Source organism: Catharus ustulatus, chromosome 12, assembly GCF_009819885.2.
Source record: "Catharus ustulatus isolate bCatUst1 chromosome 12, bCatUst1.pri.v2, whole genome shotgun sequence".
Classification (NCBI taxonomy): Eukaryota; Metazoa; Chordata; class Aves; order Passeriformes; family Turdidae; genus Catharus; species Catharus ustulatus.
This window is the reverse complement of record NC_046232.1, coordinates 11,645,769-11,671,419: the sequence shown is the minus strand read 5'-3', so window position 1 is coordinate 11,671,419 and position 25,651 is coordinate 11,645,769. Positions and strand designations below refer to the sequence as shown.

General features: G+C 41.1%; 2 protein-coding genes across 3 annotated transcripts in view; one reads left to right on the top strand and one right to left on the bottom strand.

Annotated features, from left to right (window-relative positions):
• Positions 1–9,866, top strand: part of HDGFL3 (HDGF like 3) — a 43,488-nt gene extending 33,622 nt beyond the window's left edge. Inside the window, exon 6 of the mRNA XM_033070587.2 lies at positions 1,980–9,866. Within this exon, the coding sequence (XP_032926478.1) occupies positions 1,980–1,985 (6 nt within the window). The 3' untranslated portion in view covers positions 1,986–9,866. The remainder of the gene's footprint in view (positions 1–1,979) is intronic.
• On the bottom strand, positions 4,547–23,745 carry TM6SF1 (transmembrane 6 superfamily member 1). 2 transcript variants are annotated; one of them, XM_033070585.2, is made up of 10 exons: positions 23,559–23,745; positions 21,641–21,744; positions 21,046–21,143; positions 20,003–20,106; positions 19,130–19,212; positions 17,709–17,830; positions 13,257–13,361; positions 11,157–11,249; positions 10,071–10,190; positions 4,547–4,922 (listed from the first exon to the last, which is right to left on the bottom strand). In XM_033070585.2, the coding sequence occupies exons 1-10, from the start codon at positions 23,648–23,650 to the stop codon at positions 4,731–4,733; spliced, it is 1,113 nt and encodes a 370-aa protein (XP_032926476.1). In that variant the 5' UTR covers positions 23,651–23,745; the 3' UTR covers positions 4,547–4,730. The 2 variants fall into 2 exon arrangements, with proteins under 2 accessions (XP_032926476.1, XP_032926477.1); XM_033070586.2 differs by lacking the exons at positions 4,547–4,922; positions 11,157–11,249; positions 13,257–13,361; positions 17,709–17,830 and having other exon boundaries at positions 10,019–10,190; positions 23,559–23,685.
• Between the last annotated feature and the right edge of the window lie 1,906 nt (positions 23,746–25,651).

The window sequence follows — 25,651 nt, the reverse complement described above, 5'->3', positions numbered from 1 at the left end:
AAAGTACAGGATGGCTGAATTAGTTGTCAGACAGTGCTAAGGAAGAAATTTTCCATGCCAGAAAAACAGAGGGCAGTTTGTGGATTTAGTTTTGTTCCCTGCTCTGTTTTCTCTGTGCTGTCACTGATAAACAGAAGCTTTGCTCTCGAATCAGTCAGATCCTGTGCTCTTTGTGTGCAGCAGCGCTGGGCAGCATGGCACACGTTGTACCATAGCTTACAGTGAAGCTGAGAGACTTGTTCAAACAAAGATGTTTGAGGGTTGATGTGTTTCTGAAGAGACATGAAACCATGGAGACCAGGGGACGTGCTCAGCTCTGCCGCATCCCTGATGAGCGGCTGCGGCGGGAGCTGCAGGGCAGGGCTGAGAGCCAGGCCTGAGCAGCCACCCTGGGCTCTCTGCTTCTGGGCACGGGGGACCTGCTGACTCCTGGGGCACCTGGCAGTGCACCCAGCAGGCAAAATGTGTGCCATGATGGAACATGGCACTGGGAACCGTGAAAACCTTAGAGGATGACTTGCATTATCTGTCTCTTTGTTGTCCCTCCTGTGCCACACTGTATCTGTGAGACAGTGTGGAGGGGAAGTATTAATGTTCCCAGCACCACGTAAGAATGATCCTACCCAATCTTCTGGACATAGCCCAGAAGGGAGTTGTGGTTAATAATTGCAAAGGCTTCATACTCCAAAAGGACATCTTTCTGTACTGGATCTGGGAGTTAATAGGAACCAACTGTGTTACCTCATCCTATCCTACCAGTCAGTGCTGGACAGTAGCTGCCAATGGGAACCTTGGCAGAAAGCAGGGTTTGATTGACTGATCACATGTAGTTGTTTTAGTGGGTGTCTGAGTCTGAAGGGAAAGGAAGAGCAGTGAACCTCCCCAAAGCATCTCCAAGTATGATCTCACTGACTCTGAAACAGGAGAGAGGCCTCTGGAGTGTGGTGTGCTGGATGGGCAGCACATGGTTACACCTTTTGGGGGAGTCAGGGCTCTGGTAGTTCCTGTAAACCATCACTGCATGCCTGAGCACTTGATAATGGCCCCTGATCGTGTGTCATTAATCAGGATGTACCAGGACTCCCACACGGAAAGCACAGGTTTCCATTTTTACTGTTCACAAACCACTTGTCACAGGAGAGAGCTGCACTGACCAAACACAGGAAAGACATTGTAGTGTTGTAGGAGAAGGGATGCCTTGGCCAGAGGTGGGTGGTCATGGTGCACTGCATGCTCTCGTGTTGCTGGTAATGTAACATGTCCCAGGGCCATCAGGTGAATTTCCCCATCTCTGTTCAATTTGAGAAAACCAAAATTTGTAGATACTTGCCATGATCATGCCAGGACAGTCTGATCCTGGTCCCGATCCTGATCCTGATCCTGCTAATGTCAGGGAAAGGCAAGAGCTGACCTTGACTCAGCCGTAGGAGTTCCTTCCTTTTCTGTCTTCACTTTACAGTGAGCTGGAGCCAAACTGTTTCCTTTTCAGAAGCAGCGTTTGGATCCCTTAGCAATGAAAATGTTTATCTTTGCTCGTGCTTGCTAAGCTTTCATGTATTTGAACGAGAGGGTGTTCTTGTGGCTGGACATCCAGGAATGCAGCAGTGCCTGAGCTCCTGCATGAAGCCCATCAGTGATTTAGAGCAGTGGAAAAAAAAAATTAGTTGTGCCTGAAGTGTGCTACAAGGTTTGTAATGGAGTGATTGCAGGAAAAACCCATCCACATACATCACTGGAGCTGCTTACTGAATACAGCCCTAAATGTTTACTTTTTAAACTGTGCTTATTAATATTTTGTAGTGATATGTTTAGTTGATGTAACAAAGCAGTTTTCTCTGGAAGAAAAAATGTTTGAACAGATCAGGTAGTCACTTGTACCTGTGACTTTGAAATGTGGAAATATGACATCACTTGTATCAAGTTTGATGCAGCATGTTATTTCTTACATTAAATGTGAATTTTTTCTCTTTCTCTTTCAGACTTAACCAACATAATGACTGCTGAATATTAAGGGAAAACACAAGAAGGTTACATGTTTGGTTGTCTAATATTCTTGGATTTGATATGAGTCACCACATCTGTTCATTAGTACCATCAACAGCATCCCAGTTTGTATGCACATTATTCACATTCCTATCTGTTGTGTTTGCAGAAATGACATTTTTACCCTTTTTTCTAAGGGTTACTTTTTGATTTTCATATTATTTGGTTGCATGAAGTTGCCCTTTTCCAGTGGCTGAGGTTTATGAAGATATTGCATACTTGAACATGTTTTAGATTCCTTTTCTAGTCAGAAAAGGCATAACTCCAAATTATATCATTCTAAATTAACATTTTTTAAACACAACTAAATCTTACAAATGAGTCCCCTCCATACAATGGTACAATTATCTTCCACATACAAACATAATTTTAAATTTTCCTATATCCATTCTCTCTTGGGTTTTGATCAATTTACAACATAAAAGAAAAATTATTCTTCAGTTGAAATCACCGCCAAGTTCAATAATGTAATAAAATACCTTTCCTTATTAGAAGTACCTAGCTAGTTATACTCTTAATACTTCTCCAAACCATGATGTAATGTACACTATCTGACTTAGTTCCTATATGTGGAGTTAGTGAAAGTCTTTTTGTGTTTCTTTAGATTAATACAAGGATTTTTCCAATGCCAACACAATTTGAAATCCTTCATTTGGATGCTTTCCATTTTTAAGCTTACTGTGATATACAGCCCTATGGGAAACCAAAACAAAACATCAATTTTAAAGAATGAAAGGCTTAAAAAAGGATGCTGTCATTCTGGCTTTTTTTTCCTTTTGGAAATAGAACTAGACTAGTAAGTAAGCATTCCAAATCCATTACTCTGTGTACATTATTGTTGCTATTGTGATAATAGAGATTTTTATTTATTTTTATGCCAGCTTTTATTGTGAAAACATATTTAGTCTGGTTTTATCAATCCTTGTTATGCTTGTCCTTGGAACATCTTTTGCGTATTCAAGGTTTGTAGTTGATGAGTTTACTGTAAAAAACTAAAAAAAATACCAAAAAAAAACAAGAAAAAAAAGAAACAAAAAAACAAAAAAACCCACCAAAACAAAACAAAAAGGAAACAAAAAAAAATGTATTGTTTTTACAGAATAAATTTATTGGAATGTGTATTGGGAGTAAGGTTTGAGGTTGTAAGCAACTAAGTTAGCGTCATATTTGGCTTCATACGTGTAATAATGTGAGGTATTAATGTAAGTCAAGTATTAAAGCAAAACATTCTGTTAACATGAGTTGACCATAATAGATACAAGTGCAGGTGAGATCTTTATTTTTTCTGTACTTTGCCTTTTCTGGATAACGGGAGGTCATTAAATTCACCTTGAATGTATTCAAAGTTTCTTTAAAGACATCAGAAGTCACATCAGAAGCTCAAATACCAGTTTGTGAGCCAGCGTGTCCTGTGACAGCCCGGCAGCACTGGGTTTGTTTCCCTGGGAAGAGGCACTGGGATGGAGCTATCCCAGAGCCTAAGGAGCTGCACTGGGGATGCTGGGTGCCAACAAGCATTGCCTGGGGTGTGCTGTGGTTGTTTTGGACCTGCCCCTTTGGCTGGAGGTGTAAGACCTGGGGCCTCTCCTCTGACTGCTGCTGTGAACTGCACAGCAGTGTCCAGCAGGAGAGTGTTACAGCCTGAATTCCTCAGTGCTCTGAAGGTCCCCTCGTGCAGGGTACAACACACAGGCATGTGAACTGCTTCCTTGTTACTGATTTGGCTTAAAAATAAAATTAATTCAATCAAAACACCAAGAAGTCAACATACCCAAATAAAGTGTTTCCAATTAAAATGTATCAGCTAGTTTCATCTGCGAGAAGGCACTAGGTGTACTGCTTTTAATATAAAATCACATAGAAGGCATAGAAATAGCTGTAATTGCAAATAGAAACATAAGCTGCCCAAACTAAGGTCGCTGTGTTTGCTGCTGCTTGTTTCTGAGCCAGCAGCATTAACAAAAGTATCTGCAGAGACGCAGCCAAAACCCCTCCTCTGGAAACACAGGAGCGGCCTGAGCCCAGTGGTTCATGGTCCTGAGCCCTCTGTGCCCATCCCACAAGTGCTGGTGAGCCCCTGCTCAGCTGCAAGCAGGTGAGCAGTCCTTGCAGAAGTGAATCCTGAAGAGAATTAACAAAACTTTATGATTTGCTTATCATCTATGGAGTCTTACCATAAGAGTTGATTGCTTCTTAAAAGATTTCTTGGGATTTTTAACAAGGTTGACCCACAAGACATACTTTTTGACAAATAAAACATGTGCATGTGACAGAGTTATGTATGTTAATTTTTCATGCTTCACAATGCTGACCTTCATGTTGTGCAGTAGCTCTGTGCAGGGACTGCTAGCACTGCTATTCTTCAGCGTGCGGAGGCTAAACACTGACATCATTATTATTATTTAACTTCATGCAGTATTTCTAAAACTGTCAAAGCAGCTTACTTAAAAATAGCTGTGGGAACTGGCAATCCACTGCCGCGCAGAGTCACAATGTTGAGAAGTGGTGCTAAAGGCAGCGTCTTTATTTTCCCTTTTTCAGTAGGATAAACAAAGCAGACCGTGCGACTACACAGTTGTGCAATTTTACACATCTTACACGCTTCATTTGGGTTCCATTTGAGCAGTTCAGTTACATCCCAACCCAATTATATACATAGCCAAGGACAGGAGCTGGAAACAGTTCTGCTATTCTGTTTTTTCTTCTGGTTTTGGTTTCATAAAAAACTCTGGCTTGTTGACACACCTGTAAGCGAACAGCTGGGGAAGAATCCCATACATTATGTTCAATATCAGGAAAAACTCTTTTGCTTCTTCAGGGACTCTGTAGATGTAAGGAGTTCGAGCATGAAGAGAAGCACCAATATGGGAAAATTGAGCCTGTGGTGTGTATATAACACATATATTAAAAAAAGGTAAAGTTGATGTATATTTTTGGAAAGATGGCATAAGCTGCATGCAAGTCTGCATCTCCAGTGACATTTTCCAAGCCAGCCCTTATTCGTATTCCAGAATTATCCATCATACTTTTGCACAGTGATATAAAAATACGGTCTAAACTAAAATCATTAATATCTTGGTGTATGAGGCATAACTGGAACCATCAGTGGCATGGTAAGAAGTTTGTTTTATGCGCATGGTGGCACTGATCATTTTGTCAGGTACAGGATTCCACCCTGACTTTCTGGATCATAGTTTGTGCTAGAGGGTCCACAATCCTTCCCCAAAAAAGTGGCCACTGGAGGGTACATCCCTGCAGAGCCCAGTCAGGGGAGGGCACTCACCCACCTGCCTGGGAGTTAGGCATCAGTGGGAGCAGCCAGACACTCTGAATAAAGTTAGAAAGGAAAGTCTTGGAACCTGTGTTAGTTCTCGGATTTGGATTTTCTAATCTTAAACCCAGATTGTTCCAGATTCTAATCCCAGAACTCCTGATGAGTTCAGAAAATGTCATTAAAAATTAATATTTGGGTTTCGGGCTTGGGCTGTTCTGAAGCATAGATTGAGCATACAGTGAAGGTTATAGGCACAGACAGGCTTGCTGGCCTGAAGCATATTTTTAGCATAAACAAACATTTAAAGATAGAAGTGTCAGGATAGTCAGTGTCTTTTGTTTCCATCTGTTACCTGCTATTTCAAGCCACAGCTCATTCACATTAACTATTGTGTGTCCAATTTTTTTATTACTATTTAGTTAGTTAGCAGTGGAGAGGATCTGAGAAGATACCAATTTGATCATAAGGAGAGCACTGGGACACCAGGATTTTAGGAACATAGAGGAGTACACTACAGCCAAGTCACATCTTCTGTTCTGGCTTTAGCAGGAGTCATTTTGGCCTCATGTAGAACACAGTTCTGGTCACAGCAAAGTAGAAGAGGAAGTAAAGGGCAGGTGTTTCAATACATGGCCCAAGCAAAAGGTTAGGCTGAGACCATCCATCAAAACAGAAACAGAAATTTCAGGTGATTCCAACCACCTCAACTGAATTGAGAGAGCTCATTGAGCAAACCTGAGCCAGGAAGAAAAGTAATCAAGGAAATCAAATCCACAAACACACTTCAGCAGAGTGCCACTTAGCATGTTTCTGTAAATAGCTATTGCACTGCAAACAGATGTTCAGGGGCACACTGTCAGCAGCCTTTTTATGCAGGCCTGGTAATTCACTGTGTCTCTTGCAGCCTGTTTGTTCTCCCCTGCCTCAGCAGGCCCTGCCTTTGGCACCTGGGTGGGCTTGCTCAAATCCCTGCTACCTCTGCTGGTGTGGGAGCCTTCTCAGCCCAGGCAGCCAGAGCAGCCCAGCAGCAAAGCCCTCTTGTAGCACAGGGCAGAGAGTCCCAGACAGACGGACAGACAGCTGCCAGCAGGCCACAGGCAGGAGCTTTGGATGTTCCCCCAGACACTGAGAGCCTCTGGGTTGCATTTTAGAGCCTTGTCTGGGGTGAACAAGCTGCAAAGCTGCTACTTCTCTGTGGAGGGTTGTGAGCCCTGCCTGTCTGTGAGAGTGGCCAGCTGTGCATCAGAGTAAATTTCTCATCATTCACAGTAAACCTTGTGAGAAGGAGCTGTAAGGGGATGCTTCTGAGACACCCAGAACTCCCAGAGCCTCCAAGATTCCTGAATATCTAAGCCTTACTGTGTGGTCTTGTGTCTTACAGGAGTTGTGGCACATTAGTGAGCTTTAATTGTTGTAAAACCAAAAAGCAGTAACATGATGTCCTGTCTGTAGCCTACAAAGATTTTTAGTAGTTAATGATGCACTATATAATGAAGTTATTGCTTATTAGACTTGTTTTTCACTGTAACACATGGCTTCTTCTTTTATTACCAAGGAGGTTATTTATGTCTGTAAAGTCTTTTTTTTTTTAATTTATTTGTTTTGCCTTCATGAAAATTGTATTATGTTTTTAATCTCCTGTGTTTCTCTTCCATGATTGTTCTCTGCTGCTAGTTCTTTTTTTTCCATTCCCCTCCTTTTTTTTCTTACTTGGAGCAGGGGATATGTCTTAAAAGAGATCTCTCACTCACCAGTAGCCCAGTCCTGCTCTTCCTTCAAGGACCAGGCAGACTGGCACCAAACCCCCAGTTCTGAGCTGTCAGTCCCTGCAGAGCTCTATGCCTGTGTGCATAGGCTGGTGCTCAGTGAGAGAAACCTTGAGTGTTGTGTTACCTCGCCATGATTGGAGTCTCTCAGTAAATAAGCCATTCCTTGGTGCTTTCTGTTGCTGATGCCCTCTCCAGGTGGAGAATTTCGAGGCTCCAATAAACCCCTGAGCCTTGGCTGAGAAATCAACCAGATGAGATGCTGCAGGTCACCTTCTAAGGTAGCCTTACATGCCTAACATGCAGCCTTTGTTACCCCTGAAGCCTTGGCCTCTGCTCCTCAGGCATTCATTCCCACAGCAGTTGGAAGCTGCCTGGTGCTGGATGTGGCACTGCCCAGCTTGGCAACTGCAGTCTGTGTCTGCCTGCTTCTCATTGACCTGCTTGTCTGTGTGAAGCAGTCTGGATTTGGACTTTTTACAATATTTTTTGCCTTCTTGCCTAATCATAGGCAATATTTCAAGTATTTTTTACCCTGCAGTTGAGGATGGAGAAGGACCCAGAAAAAGGTTAGGAGTCCTTCTTCACTCTGTGCCTTCTCTCCTAAGACTGACTAAAATCAGGCAAAGACTATAAGTTTAGAAGGGTTTTGACCTCATCTCATGAACCTAACAAAGCCATCAAATAGAGGGGGAGTAACCTAGAAAAATACTTTCCTTGGGTTTAGGGTCTCTAGTACACAAGAAGCACTGTAGAAAGTAACCATCAAAAATGGTAGGGTTATGGAAACCACTAAGAGGGAATAGAGGTAAACTTTCTACATCTGAGAAAACAGAGAAATGGGCTCCAAAGAGCTGGTGAGACAGAATGATTTTGGCTAACAAGGCTGTGGCTCTTCATCCCTTCTCACATGGCTCACTTGCATAGGGAAATACCAATTTCATTAAGTTCAGAGGCTTTTCCAACTCTTTTGTATAATCAAAGCTCCTGGTACTTCACTCATATGAATTTCAAAGAGCTCCTCCTAAAGTTTTAGAAAGTCTAGTAATTATTGGGTCACAACTAGTTTTGGAGTCTGAATGTTAGTAATGGAGTCATTCAAGCTGAGAGTTATTTGTAATTCTGAAAATCAGTAAATGTGTGTCTGTGTGAAAGGCTAGTAGGCACTTTGGAGGTTCTTAGTTTAGATGCATCACATGGTATTTTGTGACTTGTTTTTGTAAAAAGTACATCATAACGATAGAAATAAAAATAATTAAAATCTCCATGTTCCCCATCTGTAGGAGCAGATTCTTACCTTTATTGGACCTTTGTGTGTGAGGGGAAGCAAAATGTGTTTTGGTAACTACTTATGTTTTAATTATCAATTAAACAAGTGTTTTTAACTTAAGATAACAGTAGACAAACCTGTAAATGTGGTTTTTGCCTCAAAATGACAAAACACCCAAATAATCTAGAAAGAATCCTCAATTCACTCTCACATGCATTTTATATGCCAGGTTGGTCACAGTTCACCAAGTCAAATCAATTAACTCGTTCACTTGTAGGATGACTGAAGTTCATCTTGCAGTGCATTAAAGTCAAAATGACAAAAAAAACCCTCGCAAATGTCAAGAACTGTTTTTTGAAGCAAGATAAAATATGAAGAGTGCACAGCAACATAGAGTTCTCTTAATCAGTTTCTGCCAGCCCACAGTATTTGCTGGTGCCAGGATGAGCTTTAAATAGTGCAGTGGGAAATTTTGGGTGTTAATCTAATGTGTAAATGGACATCCTGAGGCCGAACCACAAAGAACAACAGAGGAGTTACAGACTTCAGAAACAAAGTGTAGCATTCACACATCTAAAAAGTGCAAAGGGCTGTTAAAAAAAAATAAGTGATGCTTTATTACAGGAAACATAAAATGGGAGGAAAAAAAAAAAACCAAAAAAACAAACCAACCAAAAAAAAATCACCTCCAGAGCAGGAGGCTGAGCTTTCTGGTAAGTTTGCAAGGGTTTGATAGTCAGCACACTCTGACTTCTGATTTACTTTTTCTTGTGTTTAAAAATCCTTGAAGGAATTGTTTAATTGTTTCTTTCTTGATTGTCTGGGCAATTTATGGAACCTGAGTAATCTGTCAGTAGAGAAAAGTTCTGGACACAGCCTTGCCTACTTAGCTAGCTTGTGCTTTTTTTTTTTTTGGCAGGATTGTTGTGCTTGTTTAATGCATTGTCTGAATGTTCTAAGCACACACATTTCATTTCCTATGTACAGAACAAACCAATTGTCCCTGTGTCTCATCTGTTTAACGTTCATCTGTCTGTCATAAGTAATTTACTGGTTCCTGCTGAATTGTTTTGTTTTGGTCAGTCTTCTCATAAGCATCAGCCCCATTTAGTAATTAACTACAGTTGTTTGTTTAAGAGAACCAGAGAAGAATGAGTAAAAGAAACATGATCATTCTGTGCCTTTGGCAACACAAACACCTCTGGGTGTTACTGTGGTTTGTGGCCCAGGAGGTTCACCTGACTTCTCTCTCCATCATCCACTGATACTGTACATTTTGTGTGACAAGGAGATACTTTTTCCATTTATATATTTCAAACTACCTACTTGGCCAACACATATAATGGAAACAATGTATTGTGCTGCTGTGTTGTGTTTGGGCTTTGTTGGATTTTTTTTATGATGGACTGTCATAGCTTTAAGATGGGCTTCCTTCATGATCCTGGCTAAAGAGTGCATGGTGTTTAATAAGGTTTAAATGAGCCCAATAAAAACATTGTGTAGAAGGAGAGAAGTCTGCTAAAGCAAGAATGTGGTCATTAGAGAGTAGTAGATTTGATTCTTCACCCCCTTAAATTAAGGAGTTTTTACAGATACAAAAGGTGATCTGGATTACATCAGCACAAAACCTGGGTGGGGAGATCAAGCCCTGGGCCCCTTATTGATTCCATAGGTCTCTACTAATGTAATTTAAAGTGAACATTTTGCAAAGAAATACCTGAGCTAGTCCTCCAGCGTGTATAAGGGTCAAATCAGGCATCCAGGAACAACCAGGCACCAGCAGGCCATACAGAGCAATCACATAGTACGGCACCGAGTAGAACATGTACGCCAGCATCTGCATTTCAAACACAAATATTAGCTGCTTTGCAGTGTGAGGGAGATGCATTTAAAAATCAGCCAGCTGCTTACTGAGAAGTTGAGACTACTCAAAACTACACTTCTAGCAGCAATTATTCCCAGGCTTTTTTTATCACACCTGGATACTATTGACTGGATCCAGCTACCCTGAGGTCTCTCCTAATATTGGTGGCTGTTGTCTCCTTGCCCCATCCATACCCACTTCATCCAGGACATGTATTCCTGCCCTTCACTGTCTTGAGGCCATGCCAAAAAGCATGGCCTGGCTTAACTCTTTGTCCATGCAGCACAGGGAGCCTGTCAGGCTCCACTGCACTCTCAGCTAGGAGCTGTGAGACACAGCCATGCCCCCATTTACCAGAAAGAACTCATCCAGCAGTGACACTTGGTTCCTGCTCATTTCCTCACCCCTGTGTCCTCTGACTGCTTTGGGCCCTGTCCCTGTGCAGCAGCCAGGCTTGCAAAAGAATGTCAACATCAAATTCTACAGAACTAAAGCACAACATTCCCTCATCTACAATGCTTTTTGTATGAAGTCCCTTTTCCAAGAGTGTGTCACTGGGGACAGAAAAGTAACATGAGCTTAAGGAATCTAGTCCTATTGCACCACTTCTTGCTCCATAATTCCAGACTGAAAGTCTATTTTGCCTTTCTAAAGAGGGGAAATTAACATAAAAAGCATGTAGATCTGTTTCATGGGCTGTATTGAAAGAGCCCTGAGTAATTAGGATGTGTAGCTCCATATAACCAGTTAGAACCTAAGTTAAACTTATCACAACAAGGCGTTGATATCCTACAATGGCTAGAAATGGTACTAGAAAATACCCTTTAACTTGCCGTGGATGATAACTCCCATGTTGATCTTGTAATCTCTGAAACCCTTGGCTTCATCTTTGCACCAGTTTACAAATCACTCCTTACCACTCCAGGGTCAATGCTTTACCTGAAGCTTGGGATAGGCAGCAGGATCTTTTATGTAGGGCTCGTGCAGTTGAATGTACAGCCGGCAGAGTTCAGCAGGGCAGTCCAGGGCAATCTGAAAAGAAGTTTTAAAACTTCCAGTGATCAATTTGTTCTGAAACCAGCCAACCTGACACGTATTACCAGCCCTAGAGGTGCACTCATGGTCTGCAGCACAGCTGCCCTGGAGTCTGCAAAGGTGATCCATGTGATCACCACTTTAAAGGTGAAATGCAGCCTCCTCTCAACTCCTGCTCCATGAGTTTGTGACAAAATGCTGGAAAATTTAGTCAGTTGTCTATGCTGTTGTAAAAGTATAATTGCTATTGATGTGCTCTGATAAATAGCCTTTGATCCCACCAAATGAATTTTCCAATGGAAAATTGCTCTAAGAGTGGAAACTTCAGGATAAGCACCCTGTTTTAGGATAGCAAGCTATGGATGTAGTCCAAGGAAAGAGCTGCACTGGGACAAGGTGGCAGTGGAGAGCAATGCATGAGACAGGTGTTATTTAAAGTAATAATTTTTGAGTGTAGTAAAGAAGAAATTATTGGATTTTACATTCCTATAGGAAGAGTTGAAAATAAACATGGAGAGATGGCAAAAATAGTTCCTTTTTGTAGTAGGCATTAAAACTACTACAAAAAATTGTGCTCTAAATTGAGCAAGCAATCCATGTGAGCAGCTGTCCCTGGGCATGTCTGTGGCATCATTCATGCCTGAGCTACAGTAAGTTGAACAGTAAGTTTTGCACAGCTTGATTTCCTGTGCATTTGTTGTGTGATTCTGAGGGGGCAATGCAAAACTTTACAAACAGTCAATATTCCTCCTTGTTCTTTACCAACATGGGCATCCAAGAAGCAGGTCTGAGTGGACTATAATGGATTGTGTTTTATGGACTTTTGCACAAAATTATGGTTCCTGCACCTAACACAGGTGTTCAGTTGATCTCTCTATGTATAAGCAAGTCCAGTAAGCAATTCCTGCTTGGTGAAGGAATTATATGAGAAAAATACCACAGTCTCCAAGTCAACAAAACAAATTCCTCTGAGAAACAAAGTGAGACTGCAGAACCAAGTAAGACCATGAGACCAACATTTTCCACAGTGAAATTACAGGTAAACCAGCTGATTTAACCTGTACCAGTGGTGCTCAGAAATAACATGATCTATAAGAAATAAGACTGTCTGACAAATGAGAAGAAAAAAATGTTTCTGAGAGGCAAGTTTTAAGAGAAGCAGGAGGTGAGAGAGGAATGTGAGCAGCACAGCTACAAAAGGACAATCTGCACTAGGTAAATAAAATGTTGGTGGGTATTTATCATCACCTCCTACTTGAATTATTCTAGAAAGGATCAAATCTAAAAAGCAAGAGAGCAGGTAGTTATCTGAGATGCCTAAACATTTGAGCTGTGCTGAGTGAGTGATACACAAGTTTCATTCTGCTTAAGACAGAAAATGCATTAGAGCTGACAAGGGAATAGATTTACCTACTACTGGATTTGCTCCTGAAAGTATTTTCAGTACTGCTTTCTTCCCTCAGAAATTTTAAGTCAATCAACTATGCTTAGAGAGCAACCATTTTTAAAAATTGTCTCTTGGTAAGTAGAAACAATGTGTGTTGTTCGGGTAATGTGGATAATTTTTTTCCTTTTAGGTGGAAATGTTCGCCTCTGTCTCATGCAGTGTAAGCTTACTTGGTTCTGTATATAATTTTAAATATGCATTACTGCTTAGAAAAACGTGAATACCCAATTACTTTAGTTGCTTTGTCTCCATGTTGTTGGCCATAAATGGAACAACAGACCAATGAAAACAGTTTTGGGTCATGTTGATTTCCTCTTGGGATGCTATTTACTCTGGTGATTGTGCACCTCTTTTTGAAAAACATGCTGCACACAGCACAAAATGGAGAAGCAAAGCACCAACAGTTATCATATATAATTTATCCTTTTATATCTAAGGCCTGTTTGAACCCAAACGTTACAAGATTTCCCCTAACCACAATGTACGTGCTTTTTCACAGGCTCAAATTTATAAGTTTGACTGAAAATTAGCTTAAATTATTAAATTTGTTAACTTACCATGCCCCTAAATATGCAAAATCCCGTGGCTAGAATGAGGTATGCAGCTAACATTAAATCTATTGGTCGTCTTAAAAGTCCTTTCTTCTGGACTTCCTGAACCACCTGCAACACAGAACGTGTTTAGTAGGTACACCCTGGTTCCCTGTCACAAATATTTAACTCCAGATCAGTCACTGCTAAGAGCATAGAGTGGTGAGACATCATGAAACATCACATCTATCCACTGATTTCAGAGACAAAAAGATTTCCACCTAAAAATGTGACTCCAGACTTTACAGGATGTAGTGAGGAAAATTCATCTGAATAAACTCTAGAAATGGATGGATCCAACTGAAGCCATTCCAATAAAGATTAGTGTCATTTCAAGCAACCTAAATCAAATGAACACTAACTCTGCAATCACCTAAAGCTTTAAAGCAGCATAACTTCTTCAAAGCTGTCTTTTTGTAATTGGAAATAATTTATTTTCCTGAATGTCCCTATGTAGAAAAGCCTTGGAAATGTAGGTTTGTCTCAAACATTTGAAGTTGAATCTAGTATGCTTTGTAAAAGGACTGGGTCCATCTCATTATTGAATGCTGCTTTTCAGCAGCTTGTGACACTATTAAAATTAATGGACTATCACTGGCATAAAATAAAAGCTTTTCTGTGGCTGGTTGAGTCCTCTGCTGAGTTTAGTGAGTAAATATTGTATCTTAGTGTGCAAATATTGTATCTTAGTGTGCAATGCAGAAGTAGAGAATGAAATGTGTGTGTATGGAGTATGTGAAACCTCTTCCTTTTCCATCACTGAACACTGTGCATTCCTGGGATGGCACTGAGGCTGCTCCAAGGTCTGGCTCTGGTCTCGTGCCTCCTTTCCTCAGCACAGGAATCCCCCCTGCTACAGGGACAGAGGGGAGTTCCCACTCTGCAGAGCAAAGTCTAACAGGGAAGGAGGTTTGGGGGAGCCAAAGGCATCACTTTGTCTACACAGTAAAACCTACAAGGCCCATGGAAATTATTTGAGCTACACTTTCTGCACTGTGTAGTCACAGACAAAATTATAAACACATCAGAGTACTTTCTGTAGTTCAGAGGGAAAACTTCTCTCTGTATATGTGTTACTCATTTCCTCTTCCTTTTTATTGGCCGTTTGTTGGCATGCAAACAGCAAAAGAAAAACCCGATTTCCTTCCTGTTATACACTTGTGGAATTGTCTCCAAAGTGCAAAACAAAAATTAGGGTGCAGGGGCACAGTTAAAAGCACACAAGATCAAGCTACTCACAATAAAGTTATTGAAACAGGAGAATCAATCTTGCTAGCAAAATTTCTCAGTAAATATTACAAGATCTGGATTACAGATGAACAAAAATAAGGCTGTGGCAAACATAAGCCATCCCTTTCATAATTTTTTTTCTGATTTTCTTTTAAAGGATATTTTTCCATTAAAAGAGGAAGTGACACCTTTGATTTTCAAACACGAGTAACAGGTTTTGGTAGTATGGTGTCACTGCACAGTATTCAGAGTAGGAGTATTTTTAATATTACCTGCAAAGAATGCCTATATTCAAATATTTCTTCCTGTAAAAGAAAAAAGTCACTTATGGCTGAGTTACAAATAATTTTCAATTGTAAACTACCTAGGATAATGGAAAGCTGATATGTTTTCTTTCCCTTTTGGACTATGTGTGAAGCTTATAGATATATATATATAATCTCCTCTTTTCAAATATTTCAGTATTCCTCTATAAACATTAAATGGATGCGTGTATTTACTGTATTCACAAAGCTGCAATAGAACTTTGTTCTTAGAGGGTTTGGAGACAAAGCCAGTGTAAGTGGAAGCAACCTTTGGTGCAGTACTCTGTGAAGTTGCCAGGGTACAAAAACACCTTTTTTCTTTATGCACGCATGCAAACAAAATGAAAATGCAAAGCTTTAAATAAAAGGAAAAAAGGAGAAGCAAGAATTTGATGCACTTTGCTGACAGGCCTCAGCTACAGAGTAGTTTCTCCTTACCTTTCTTTTACCCAGCAAAGCCCCATCACCCCATGCTAAATTGAATTATGTGCTGGCCAAGCAGAGCTGGCCTGCCACGGGTTTCCCATGTACTGCAAACAACATTGAACTCTGCACAGATCTCTGCAGCCCCAGGGATTCTTGTGTGCAGCAAGGAAGTGAGTAGGCACACTTTGCAATTTCTCTCACTTCCAGGAAAAAGTTATTTTCCATAACTTCTGAGAGGCTTCTTACATCATCAGTTCTAAGGAACTGGAATAATCTTGTGTGCTGACTGTAAAAGTCAGTGCCTTCAGAAGTCATGTACAAATCTGAATTTGAAAGAATTTTAAATTATATTTAACTTTTCTGAGCTGATATAGTTGCAGATAAGTCTGTTGGGCTTTGTAAAGACTGCAGCACAGCTTGGCTTGATTCCAAATGAGGGCATAGCTCCATTCCACTCCCCTGCACCCCCTCTATTAGAAAACAACCTAAACTTGAATACCTCTCCTCTGCCCCACTGTGACTTTTTCCTTAATTAACAGATCTGTAATAATATTATAGCCATGTATACCTTGGCCAGCAGAATACACTTTGCTTCTGTTGTTTTCGTCTAAGTGTTTTCCTGTACACTAACAATAGCATGTTTAAAACCATTGTTACATTTTCTTCCTAAATCTTTTAATGCCAACTCTGAATAATTATAGTTTTAAGAAGTTACATTTTACAGCTAATTTCAAATTATCTACTGATATGTTCAGGACTTAAAATTTTTGGCTCACTGATTAGTAGCATTAAACACAATTATGTGATGATTAAATACAACTTCTGAAAAACAAACAGCTTGGGTTGGCTATGAGGTCCCAGTGAAAGGAATCAAGGCTTTTTCTATAACCTTCTGGGCAAGGAAGTTTAGGTTTCCAAGAAAGGATTCATGAAGTAGTGCAATGTTAAATTTTTCACCTGTTTTCAGGTCACCAGCTTTTCCTATACTCTCTTTTTGAAACAGAATATTAAAATCTAAGTTTCTCTAAAATATATAATAAATTAAAATATCAAACCTAGGTAAGCAGTTTATCTCCTGGTAAGCCCAGGAGAAAAAGCTGTATTTCAGCAAGTATTCAGTCCATCACATATTTTCTATAATATCTATTTCTTAATACAAGGAAAATTTCTTAATACAAGTATTAATACAAGTATTCTTAATACAAGGAAAACAGACTGAAACTTTCATCCATGCTCCACACAAAGGCTGCTCTCACTAATGTGTGCAGTAAAAATTGCCATCACACCTTGAATTACATTTGATGGGTCTAAAGAATGTGCTTCTGGCCACAATTAGTGACTCCTTCAAATAAATCAGCTCAAATGGCTTTGGGATGGCACACGTGGTTTCCTGTAAGCCTGTGCAGGAAGGTTTAGCACCTGAAGATTCCTCCAATTTGCCTTCCATAGGGATTTGCCCTAAAAGTTGTGATTCTGTAGGTGTTCTTCAGCCCTGAGGAGATAGGAACATCTCTCCATGCTCCTCTTTCCTCTGAAGAATGGCTGGCTGGATGCTGTGTTTCACACCTCCTTGGGAAGCTCTGTCCTGCCTGCTGAGTGCCACTCACACTCTGGCTGCCTGCTGGCTCAGCACTAATCCTTCATCTCTGTCCATGTCTGCAGTTACAGAGTGAACCTGACCAAGGCTCAGGAGCTCTTGTGATGCAAAAATGTTAATTGATTATATTGCTTACAACAGGTATGGAGTGCTGCAGCAATAAACTGGCTTGCTTACAGCAGCTAAAAGATCTGTTCTGTGCTATGTACTACAGGGATTTTTAAACATTTTTTAAAATATAAAACAGTGCATAAACTATTAATGCATTATTTTGATGGCTTAGTTAACCTCACTACAACCCATCTAGTTATTTCAAAGGAAAAAGTCTAAAAAGTTTTAAGTAAACATTTTTACAGATTTTTTACAAGAAATGTGTAAAGAATTTTCATATCAATTTATGTACTGTGTCTTACCTGTAAAATCTAATATATTACAGAAAGCACATACAAAAATTATTAAATTACACATCATCTGTAAGTTATCTGCAGAAAAGTACTTTCCTGCAGTGTTTCTACAGGACTTTGTGCTGCTTTCTGAAGCTGGTAAATGCCAGTATTTTCATCAGCTAAAAAACTGAAACAGACAGAAACTGAATACAGAGAGGGGAGAAACACAATTACACCTATAAATAGGTTCTTTATTCTAGACATAAGATTCTTTTGCTTTTTCTTTATTCCACCATAATGAAATAGTCCTGAAGTACAGATATTTTTGCAGTCTTCAGTCAGACAGCAATTGTCATAAGAGTGAACAGTCACAGCACATTCCATGCTCACCAGGGGACCTATAAAACCCACCAGAAACAGCCAGAATATTTCAGCTGCCCTAAGAGTAGCCAGCACTGAAATACAGTAGAATTACCTTGACTGGAGTGTCGTGAGTCACTGAAGGTTGGTTATAAATTCTGAACCCAGCCCATATGGGGAGGCAGACATAAGGTATGCTGAGGAAAATAGCAGGACACACTTTTGCTCCATATTTACCTGTTAAAAATATTACAAGATTTATGAGAATTTGTAAGCTCTGTTGAAGAAGAATTAAAAAGTATGCTATGTAACATCAAACCTGAAGCAACTATGGTAATGTAAACAAACATAAAACATTAGAAATCACTGTCAACACACAAATCCTCTTGAAAATCACATGCTCAACAGGAGTAGAGACAGAGGTCAAAGAGAGCCTATGAGACAGGAAACAATTTCAGAATTAGGCACTTTTTGAGAAGATGGGAAGCCAAATCTGCTTCAAATAGAGACCTCATTATTTTGAAAATGGGAGAAAACATGTATCCATTTTTCAAGATTTGATACTGCATTTGTTTTCCAAAGTGCTGATTTCTCCCACAGGCCTATACTGAGGACAAAACTTTCAGAGAGCTCTCCTCAGCCTCAGGTAAACCAGGACAATGCAGGTCTTTGACACTGGCACTCTGTGTGGCAGGAAGGAAGGTGGCAGGCACGCTCCTGAGAGCCTTTCTAAGAGGAAAGGGGAAGGGACAGTCACACTGAACCTGCTGTTTTCTCTGTGGTGAGCATATCTTCAGAGGGAGCTGGGCTGGCCCCACCCTGTGCCATGAATATTCCTCCTCTGGCAGAAAAAGCAGGACCAAGTGACCTTCCTGAAAGCTGACTACAGGACTTGGACACACCAGCGTTTTTCTCAGCTGAGCGTTTGTCAACTTTGCAACAGTTTAAGCTTAGCTAAAAAGGAAATCTTTTCTTGAGAAAGGTTTCACCCTTAATGGATCACCTGCCAGTAACAATGCTGTAAATATTTTTATTGCAATCCTCACCTCTAACAGCACCTCTATGCACAGATTTATGTAAGAAATTTAGGAAGGTTAAATATAGTTTGAAAACAGAATGATTTCCAGATTTTACTTTCAAAGGTAATTTGGGTGCCTCTTGTAAGCTGCTGGAAAGTCAGAAATTTTATGCAGAGTAAGATTTGTATTTTTATGATATTAAGAGATATTATTGTCTCATTACTTAAACCTGGTTTAGATTAAAGTCTTACAGACATATCAAAACACAATGCTTTCTTTTTTTCCCCTTGAAAGCAAAGTAAATTTAAAGGGTTTTTTCCCCCAGTCTCCATCTTTTCTTCCTCATATTTAAATTTTAGAATATCTTGTGTCTCTTTACTGATATTCCTAAAATTCCTCTTTCATATTATTACCAACACTGAAATGAACCAACACTGCACTAAAATATAGATAGCACAATGCTGAATTTAGAAAATGTTTCACAGGAAAAAGCTGGTCATATAAATTATTTCCTTACCCACAATATTTCCAGGCATAAAGACAATGATGCTCATGATAATGGAACCCAGCCAGTACAGACCAATGGTTCTATAGCTTTGTCTGTTAAAAAAAAAGAAAACAAGGCATAATTATTGAACCATTTCTAAAAATTCCCTACCCTAAATATTATACTCATTCCTGGGGTCATATTTTACCAAGTAGAGGCTTTTAAATCTGTACCACAAGTCAAGAGTGGATTGCTGCCTCTGAGAGGGGTCATGGATAAATCCTACAATTGTGTGGACAAGGTTATCACAGGGACAGTACAGGCTTTGGGCATACTCAGTTATTTGCTGTTGTGTCACTCCTCTGAGGGCTGACTGCATGAGTTTGCACATCACAGACTGTACAAGACTATAAAACAATTAATAATTAATTTCATACTGTTAATGCTACTATTACCAGCAGGTACATTTGCCTCTGAAATTTAAGTATACTTATTCTCTCAAACTCTTTATTCAACAGCAAGAAGCATAAGAATCTCTAGAAATAACCATTTTCTCTTAAACTTCGTGTCACTCTCTAACAGGTATGAGAGATCATCATGGTGCTAAGCAATACATTATTCCTATCATCATTTTTTATTTGAAAAACAGGTTTTTTTCACACATGCTTTTAATGCACATCATCTTTCAGCTTTTAGCTAACACAAAGCCATGTAGATGTGCTGAGACAAAGGCTAACTTGGCAAGAGTAGAACCCCTGAAAGTAATGAAATTTTAACAGTGTTGCTTTGGCTTGGAACATGAAACCACCCCGAAATAAAAATCTAAGTGCTGCATGGAAAAGAAAGGCCTTTGTAGAGGATATAAGGATACAAACAAGTGATCAGTGCCCAGATGAGACTCACTCCCATGCAATAGCTGCCACCATCAGCAGGTACATCAGGTAGTGCGCGGAGCCGTCCCAGTAGCAGATGACGTGGCCGTAGGCGGTGTTCAGGTACGGCTCACCCTGCAGGGTTTGGGAAAAGACACAGGGCTTAGAGCAGGAGTAGCAATTCATAAAGAGCAGCAAGAAACAAGTTCAGAAAAGTTCACTTCAAGCAGTGGTACAGCTTCTGACTGACAACACACATTTCCAAGCACAGACCTGACCTAGCAGGATCAGGCATCACTGAATGAGTTCTACATTTGCAATAGAGGGTGCAAGATGGAAACTCCAGGTGTGACTGTCAGCATTACTCTGCCACTTTATGAAAATATGACTTTTCCATTTTTCGTGATAAAAAGCTGCAAAATAAAGATTTAGCATACAACAAATACAGATATATGTAGCAACCTAGAGGTCTGCAGCAGTACTGAATATATGGATGTCGACATATGACCTTGTAGGGTCCAATTCATTTCACACTTAAGTTCATGGAATCTTTTCAATGACTTCAGTGACTTTCCTGTCAAGCTCTTACTGAGCTATTTTTGGTGGATGTTGATATTCAGCAGCCAACAGATTCTGCTGACTAGGTATCTGGCATCATCATTTTTAACTCTTCTTTAATTCCTTTTAGTAAAGTGATTAGGCAAAAATAAAGGGGCAATTTTGTTTTCTCCTTGGTAACACATTTTGGTGTTGTAGTACTCATCCACTCATCCAGTGCTGTCTGTGGTTTTCTGCAATCAGGTGCACAATTCCCACAGAAGTCAACACAGAACAGTGCTACTGAAGTAAAGTGTAACAATAATGCAGCTTGAAAGCTGCATTATTTCTCCCAAATGAGTCGGTAGATTGCAGGTCAATGAAGGTTTTATCCATAACAATAATGAACCAAGTCAACTACAAAATTCAAGAAGACCATTTTGAATGTGTAAGTGGCTATTTTTCTGTGACAAATACTACACCATGTTATTTATAGTGAAGATTTTATTTACATTTGTGAGCCAAACTATTATTTACCTCTCTCAAGTAATGAGTCATGAATCCATCAATAATTCCATCCTGTTCCAGTCCAATTATTAGATTCACTACACTGGTAAAGGCAAATACAGCATAAACTGTAATAAGAAAAAGGGGAAAAACATAAATTAGTAAATACTTGGAATCACACAATTGCTTCCCAGTCCAATAAATTGTCAGGCAGAGATCTGTTGAACCAGACGTGTCAACTTTGAAGTCACAGATATTTAACACACAATATGACTTTCCCACACAGCTCTGGATTTTTTAATTAGTGGTTGGTCAACGCGGCTCTTAGGAAGCGTTTCTGAGGAATGAGAAGTTCTGTAGAGCTGTAGGCACAGCCTCCACAGAAGGTCAGTGTCTGCAGAAAGGGCTGTGCAGCCTTTCAAGAGTCGTGGGCACATGGAGTTCACAGCCTTGACTGTGGTCATCACTTGGAAAGGAGAAAGGACAACAAAAAGGGGGCAGAGGGGAAAACGTGACTTGTCAGTTTTGCAGGTGAGCAAGGCAAAGAGCCACAGCAGCCTGGAGCAGAGCTGTGAGTAAGGCAGTCCCTGCTGTGAGCCAGGACATTCAGCTTTACCACCCTTACCATAGAACAGTGGGTCTTTGGGTGGCTTTCTCTTGACAAGAACACGAGCCGACAGAGCAATAAGAACCAGAACCAGCAATCCAACTGCAACGATCACCCAGGAACTGTAACAGTATATTAAAAAAAAAGAAAAAAAAAAAAAAAAAGGGAAGAATTTAAAAGAAAAAACAGAATTTTGTTTTGTCAGCCAGCTATCCTCGAATGCACATACTCATAAAGTAACTTTTAATAATTTAAAATATGAATTTTAAAGTTTACTACATAGTCTGCTATAGTATTCATTCTGTAGTTTTGAAGAATTTATGTGCCTCTCTTTTCACTTGTGATCAGCTAAAAAAAGAAAATATGAAAATAACTAGATAAACAACATATCCAGAAATCTAGATTTGTCTGACTAAATCAGCTTTCATATTAAAATAAACAGAAACTATGGGAAAATTAAAGGGCAATGAAAGATGAGGATCAAACCCACAGGGATTTCAAGGCCAAAAAGGATCGCTGGGGACATTTTGTCTAACTTCAGCAATAAATTATCTCCTCAGGAAATTAAAAATTCAAAAATAAATCATATCAGTCCCATGGAATAGGAGTAGCAGTGTGGGCACCTCTGATGGATCTGGGCTTAATGCTCAGTTCTGGAAGTGCTGCCAGAGTCTCTCTGGCCCTACAAGGCAGGACCACTTGAGGGGGTTCAGTGATCAGCACGGGTGGGCTCAGCAAAAGGATCTTTTCAATGGAGCTATAATGTTACTGCATGTACAGTGGGACTGGCATAAAGCACAAAAAATCTTTGGCACAAAGCAAATTTGTCTCCTTCCCCAAGAAAATGCAAACTAGGAAAATAAGTTTAAAATTGTTTCATAGATCTAGGGGCGTAAATTATCTTCAGCTCTCCTTAAGGTAAGATTCTTCTTCTTAGTCTTCACTTCTGTCCTTGTGCAAGGGAAAAAAAATGGAGGGGAAAATTAGTTAAAGTCCAGAAGCATAAGCTAAAAATATCTGGTACATCATTTTATACGTAGTACCACCCTGTATCAAAAAAGCAATTTGTGTATGAACAAATTATATTATGACAACATCACCCTTAGTGAAACATGACTTAAAATTATTGCAAAGAATTTGCAAGACCAAATATTTCAGAAAATAAACACACATACTGTGTAAGTCAGGATGAGCAGTACTAGCTTGTTGATTTATTTTATGCTTTGAATCTTTTGCTAGTCTGTTTTCCCAGTGATGAATTTCTTCATACCATTACAGCTGTTAATATTGCAGTGACTTTTCACTGCAGTCTATCAATTTGAAATAAATATTGGCAGGTAATCAAGTAAGTCACCATGTGTTATTTGACATTACTCTAGCAATGAGAAATAAAAAAAAATCAGTTATGGGCCAGAAGGAGGAAAATGAGGAAGGAACAGATGTAGCAAAGCCCTAAAAACAAGAAGCAAATATTTGTGCAGTAAAGTTGCAAAACACCCCGGGCTGTGGGATCACAAAATACCACACAGACCTTTAAGTGAAGCGGCTTTTGCCATGAGGAAAGACTTTCCTTTTCTAGACCTGCGGTTTCTCCCGGGATCCCGGTTTTTGCAGAGCGAGGGCACGGGGTCATTTCCAGCGGAGGGTCAGCCTGCGGCTCGGGAGCTCTCCGGGGCTGCCGAGTTCTCCCCGTTTGACACAGAACTGGATTCTGTTCGTGAATGCCGGGGGCCCGCGGGTGGCGGAGCGGGCACAGCCCCCGGGCACGGCCGGGCCACGCTCCGGGTGATGGCCACGGGCAGCCACAGCGCCGGGCGAGCGGTCTCTGCATCCCGGCTCGGCTCCCGTCCGAGCAGGAGCGGCGAGGCGAGGCCGCCCCGCTCTCCGCGCTCCCGCCCGCCCCGTCCCGCTCACCCCGCGGGCCCGTCCCGCTCACCTGCCGGTGGCCGCCAGGCAGTTGAAGAGGTACGTGACGGGGATGGCGGTGAGCGAGAGCACGAACACGCCGGTGGCCGCCGAGGCGCTCATCCCCGCGGCCGGAGCCCAGCCCAGCGCCGCGCCGAGCCCCAGGCACCGCCCGCCGGCCCCTGCCCGCCGCCCCCCCGGCACGCAAAGGTTAAATCCGCCTCGGAAACCGGAGCCGCCCGCCGCCGCTCCGGCCGCTCGGGGAGCGCCTCCGCCCGCCCGGGGCTCGCCCCGCTCCCCCTCGCCCCTGCCCGGCGGGCGATGCCGCCCTCTGGACAGCGGGTGCGGGTCCAGCCCCGCTCTCCGGTGCCAAGGGACAGCGGGGACAGCCCAGCCGGCCGAGGCGGCGCGGGTTAACTGCGGGCTGCGGGCGCGGCGAGGAACCGGGGCGGCCACAGCCGGGGCGAGGGGCACCGCCGAGAGATCTGCTCATGAGAGATGCTGGATGGAGAGAGGGTCCTTGGTCCGGCTAGTGCGGAACTCCCTGAGAAACCCGTAAAAAATTTATGCATCTCTTTCAGTATTTAGCTGGGTTATTAAGAGCAAGGACATTAGCGTTTTTTAAATGCTGGGGGGAAAAGGAGTTAATCTTTTCCATATAAGTGCCAAAAAAATTTAGCAAAAACTAGGTATATGTTTGACCTTATCCATCAGCCTTTTCTTTCTGGCTTCAAACTTTGCCTAGACCTCAATATCAACACTGAAGTGTCAGCGGTGGAATGAGCCTTGTGTGCAAGGCAAACAGAAATAAAAACCGCTGTTCCTAGAAGTTACCGAGCATTTAATTCCAGGACATTGGCAAGTGAGCATGTGTTGCCTGAAGAAAACAGCAAATGCACTTCTAGCGTGCCAGGCAAGCTCTTTCTGGAAGAATTAGCACCGTTGAAAAAGCACCCTCTGCAATAATGGGCACAGTTCAGACTCCCTCGTGTTGAAATGATACAAAGGAGGACTGCTAAGGTGGCTGAGGAAACAGGGCACCTGCCTGTCAGAAAAAGCTGAAGAACTTGGCTTAGAGTGCTCTCTGTAAATACTTGAGAGTTAACACCAGCGAGAGGAAAGAACTCTTTAATTTGAAGGACGAAGCTGTGAAGAAACTGTCACTAGTTTTCAGAAACAGCTATGAGCAATAAAGGGTATCCTGAGACTTTTACAGTAAATTTGGTCGGTTTAAGCAATAGACTAATTGATATAATGCCTCTATAATACAGAAAGGAACTTGGTGATCCAGAACGTATCTGTGTCCTATCTGTTCTATACAAACAAATTCTTGCATAGTTATTTCAAGTGAGAAAGATCTAGAATCTAGACATAGCTATACAAAAGGGTTAAACCATGCTCAATCAAACTATTTGGTAAAACATGATGCAACTCCTAAAAGTAATTTAGTCCACCCAAGTGTCAAAATTGCCATTGGATGAGTCAGGGCTAAATTTACCACCTCCAAATGCCTACCTTTCAATGCACAGCCGGTTTACTTCTCAAGCTTTCAAATGTATAGGCTGCTTATTTGTATGCAGCTGCCACGGCGCAGTCTCAAGATTCATGTCTCAAGCTTCTCTTCTCAGTTCCTGTGTCTCTGAAGTCAAACACTTATATGGGAAACTTCTTCCTTACCACTCTGCCAGCATATTCCAGCTCTGATTTGCATCCAGCTTGTTCCTCAAGTCCTATTTAAACTTCTGAGTAGAAAATGTCAAGGCACATCCTGTGGTGATCACATAGCAACTCAACAGTAGAGATGCATTGTTTGCATTTTGTGTTGAGATCTATCCACTTTTGATTAGAAAAATAATTATGAGCATCTGAGAGCAGCAAAGTCTCCTGTAATGGGATATTCAAAATGTTTGTTCAAAGGGCAGGTTTTCCCCTTTTATTTTCATCTCTGACCCCATGAAAGGAACATTAGTGACCCTTCCAGCTCCATTGTTCCTTTCCATGTCCTGACAGAGGAGACCCCCAAGCCCACCCATGATAGTGCTGAACATCTGGATTCTGGTGTGCCACACTTTCCATAGCAGAAAACTTTTTTGTTGCTCTACAGTTCCTTCTAACTCTGGCCTT

What these genes read in the sequence shown, in the direction of transcription:
- TM6SF1 (XM_033070585.2), bottom strand. Translation starts at nt 23,650, where the DNA reads ATGAGCGCCTCGGCGGCCACCGGCGTGTTCGTGCTCTCGCTCACCGCC. An exon ending in TATGCCTGGAAATATTGTGG is followed by an intron (nt 17,831 to 19,129) that starts GTAAGGAAATAA and finishes TATTTTTAACAG; the next exon opens with GTAAATATGGAGCAAAAGTG. An exon ending in TTTGCATATTTAGGGGCATG is followed by an intron (nt 11,250 to 13,256) that starts GTAAGTTAACAA and finishes ACTTCTTTTCAG; the next exon opens with ATTGCCCTGGACTGCCCTGC.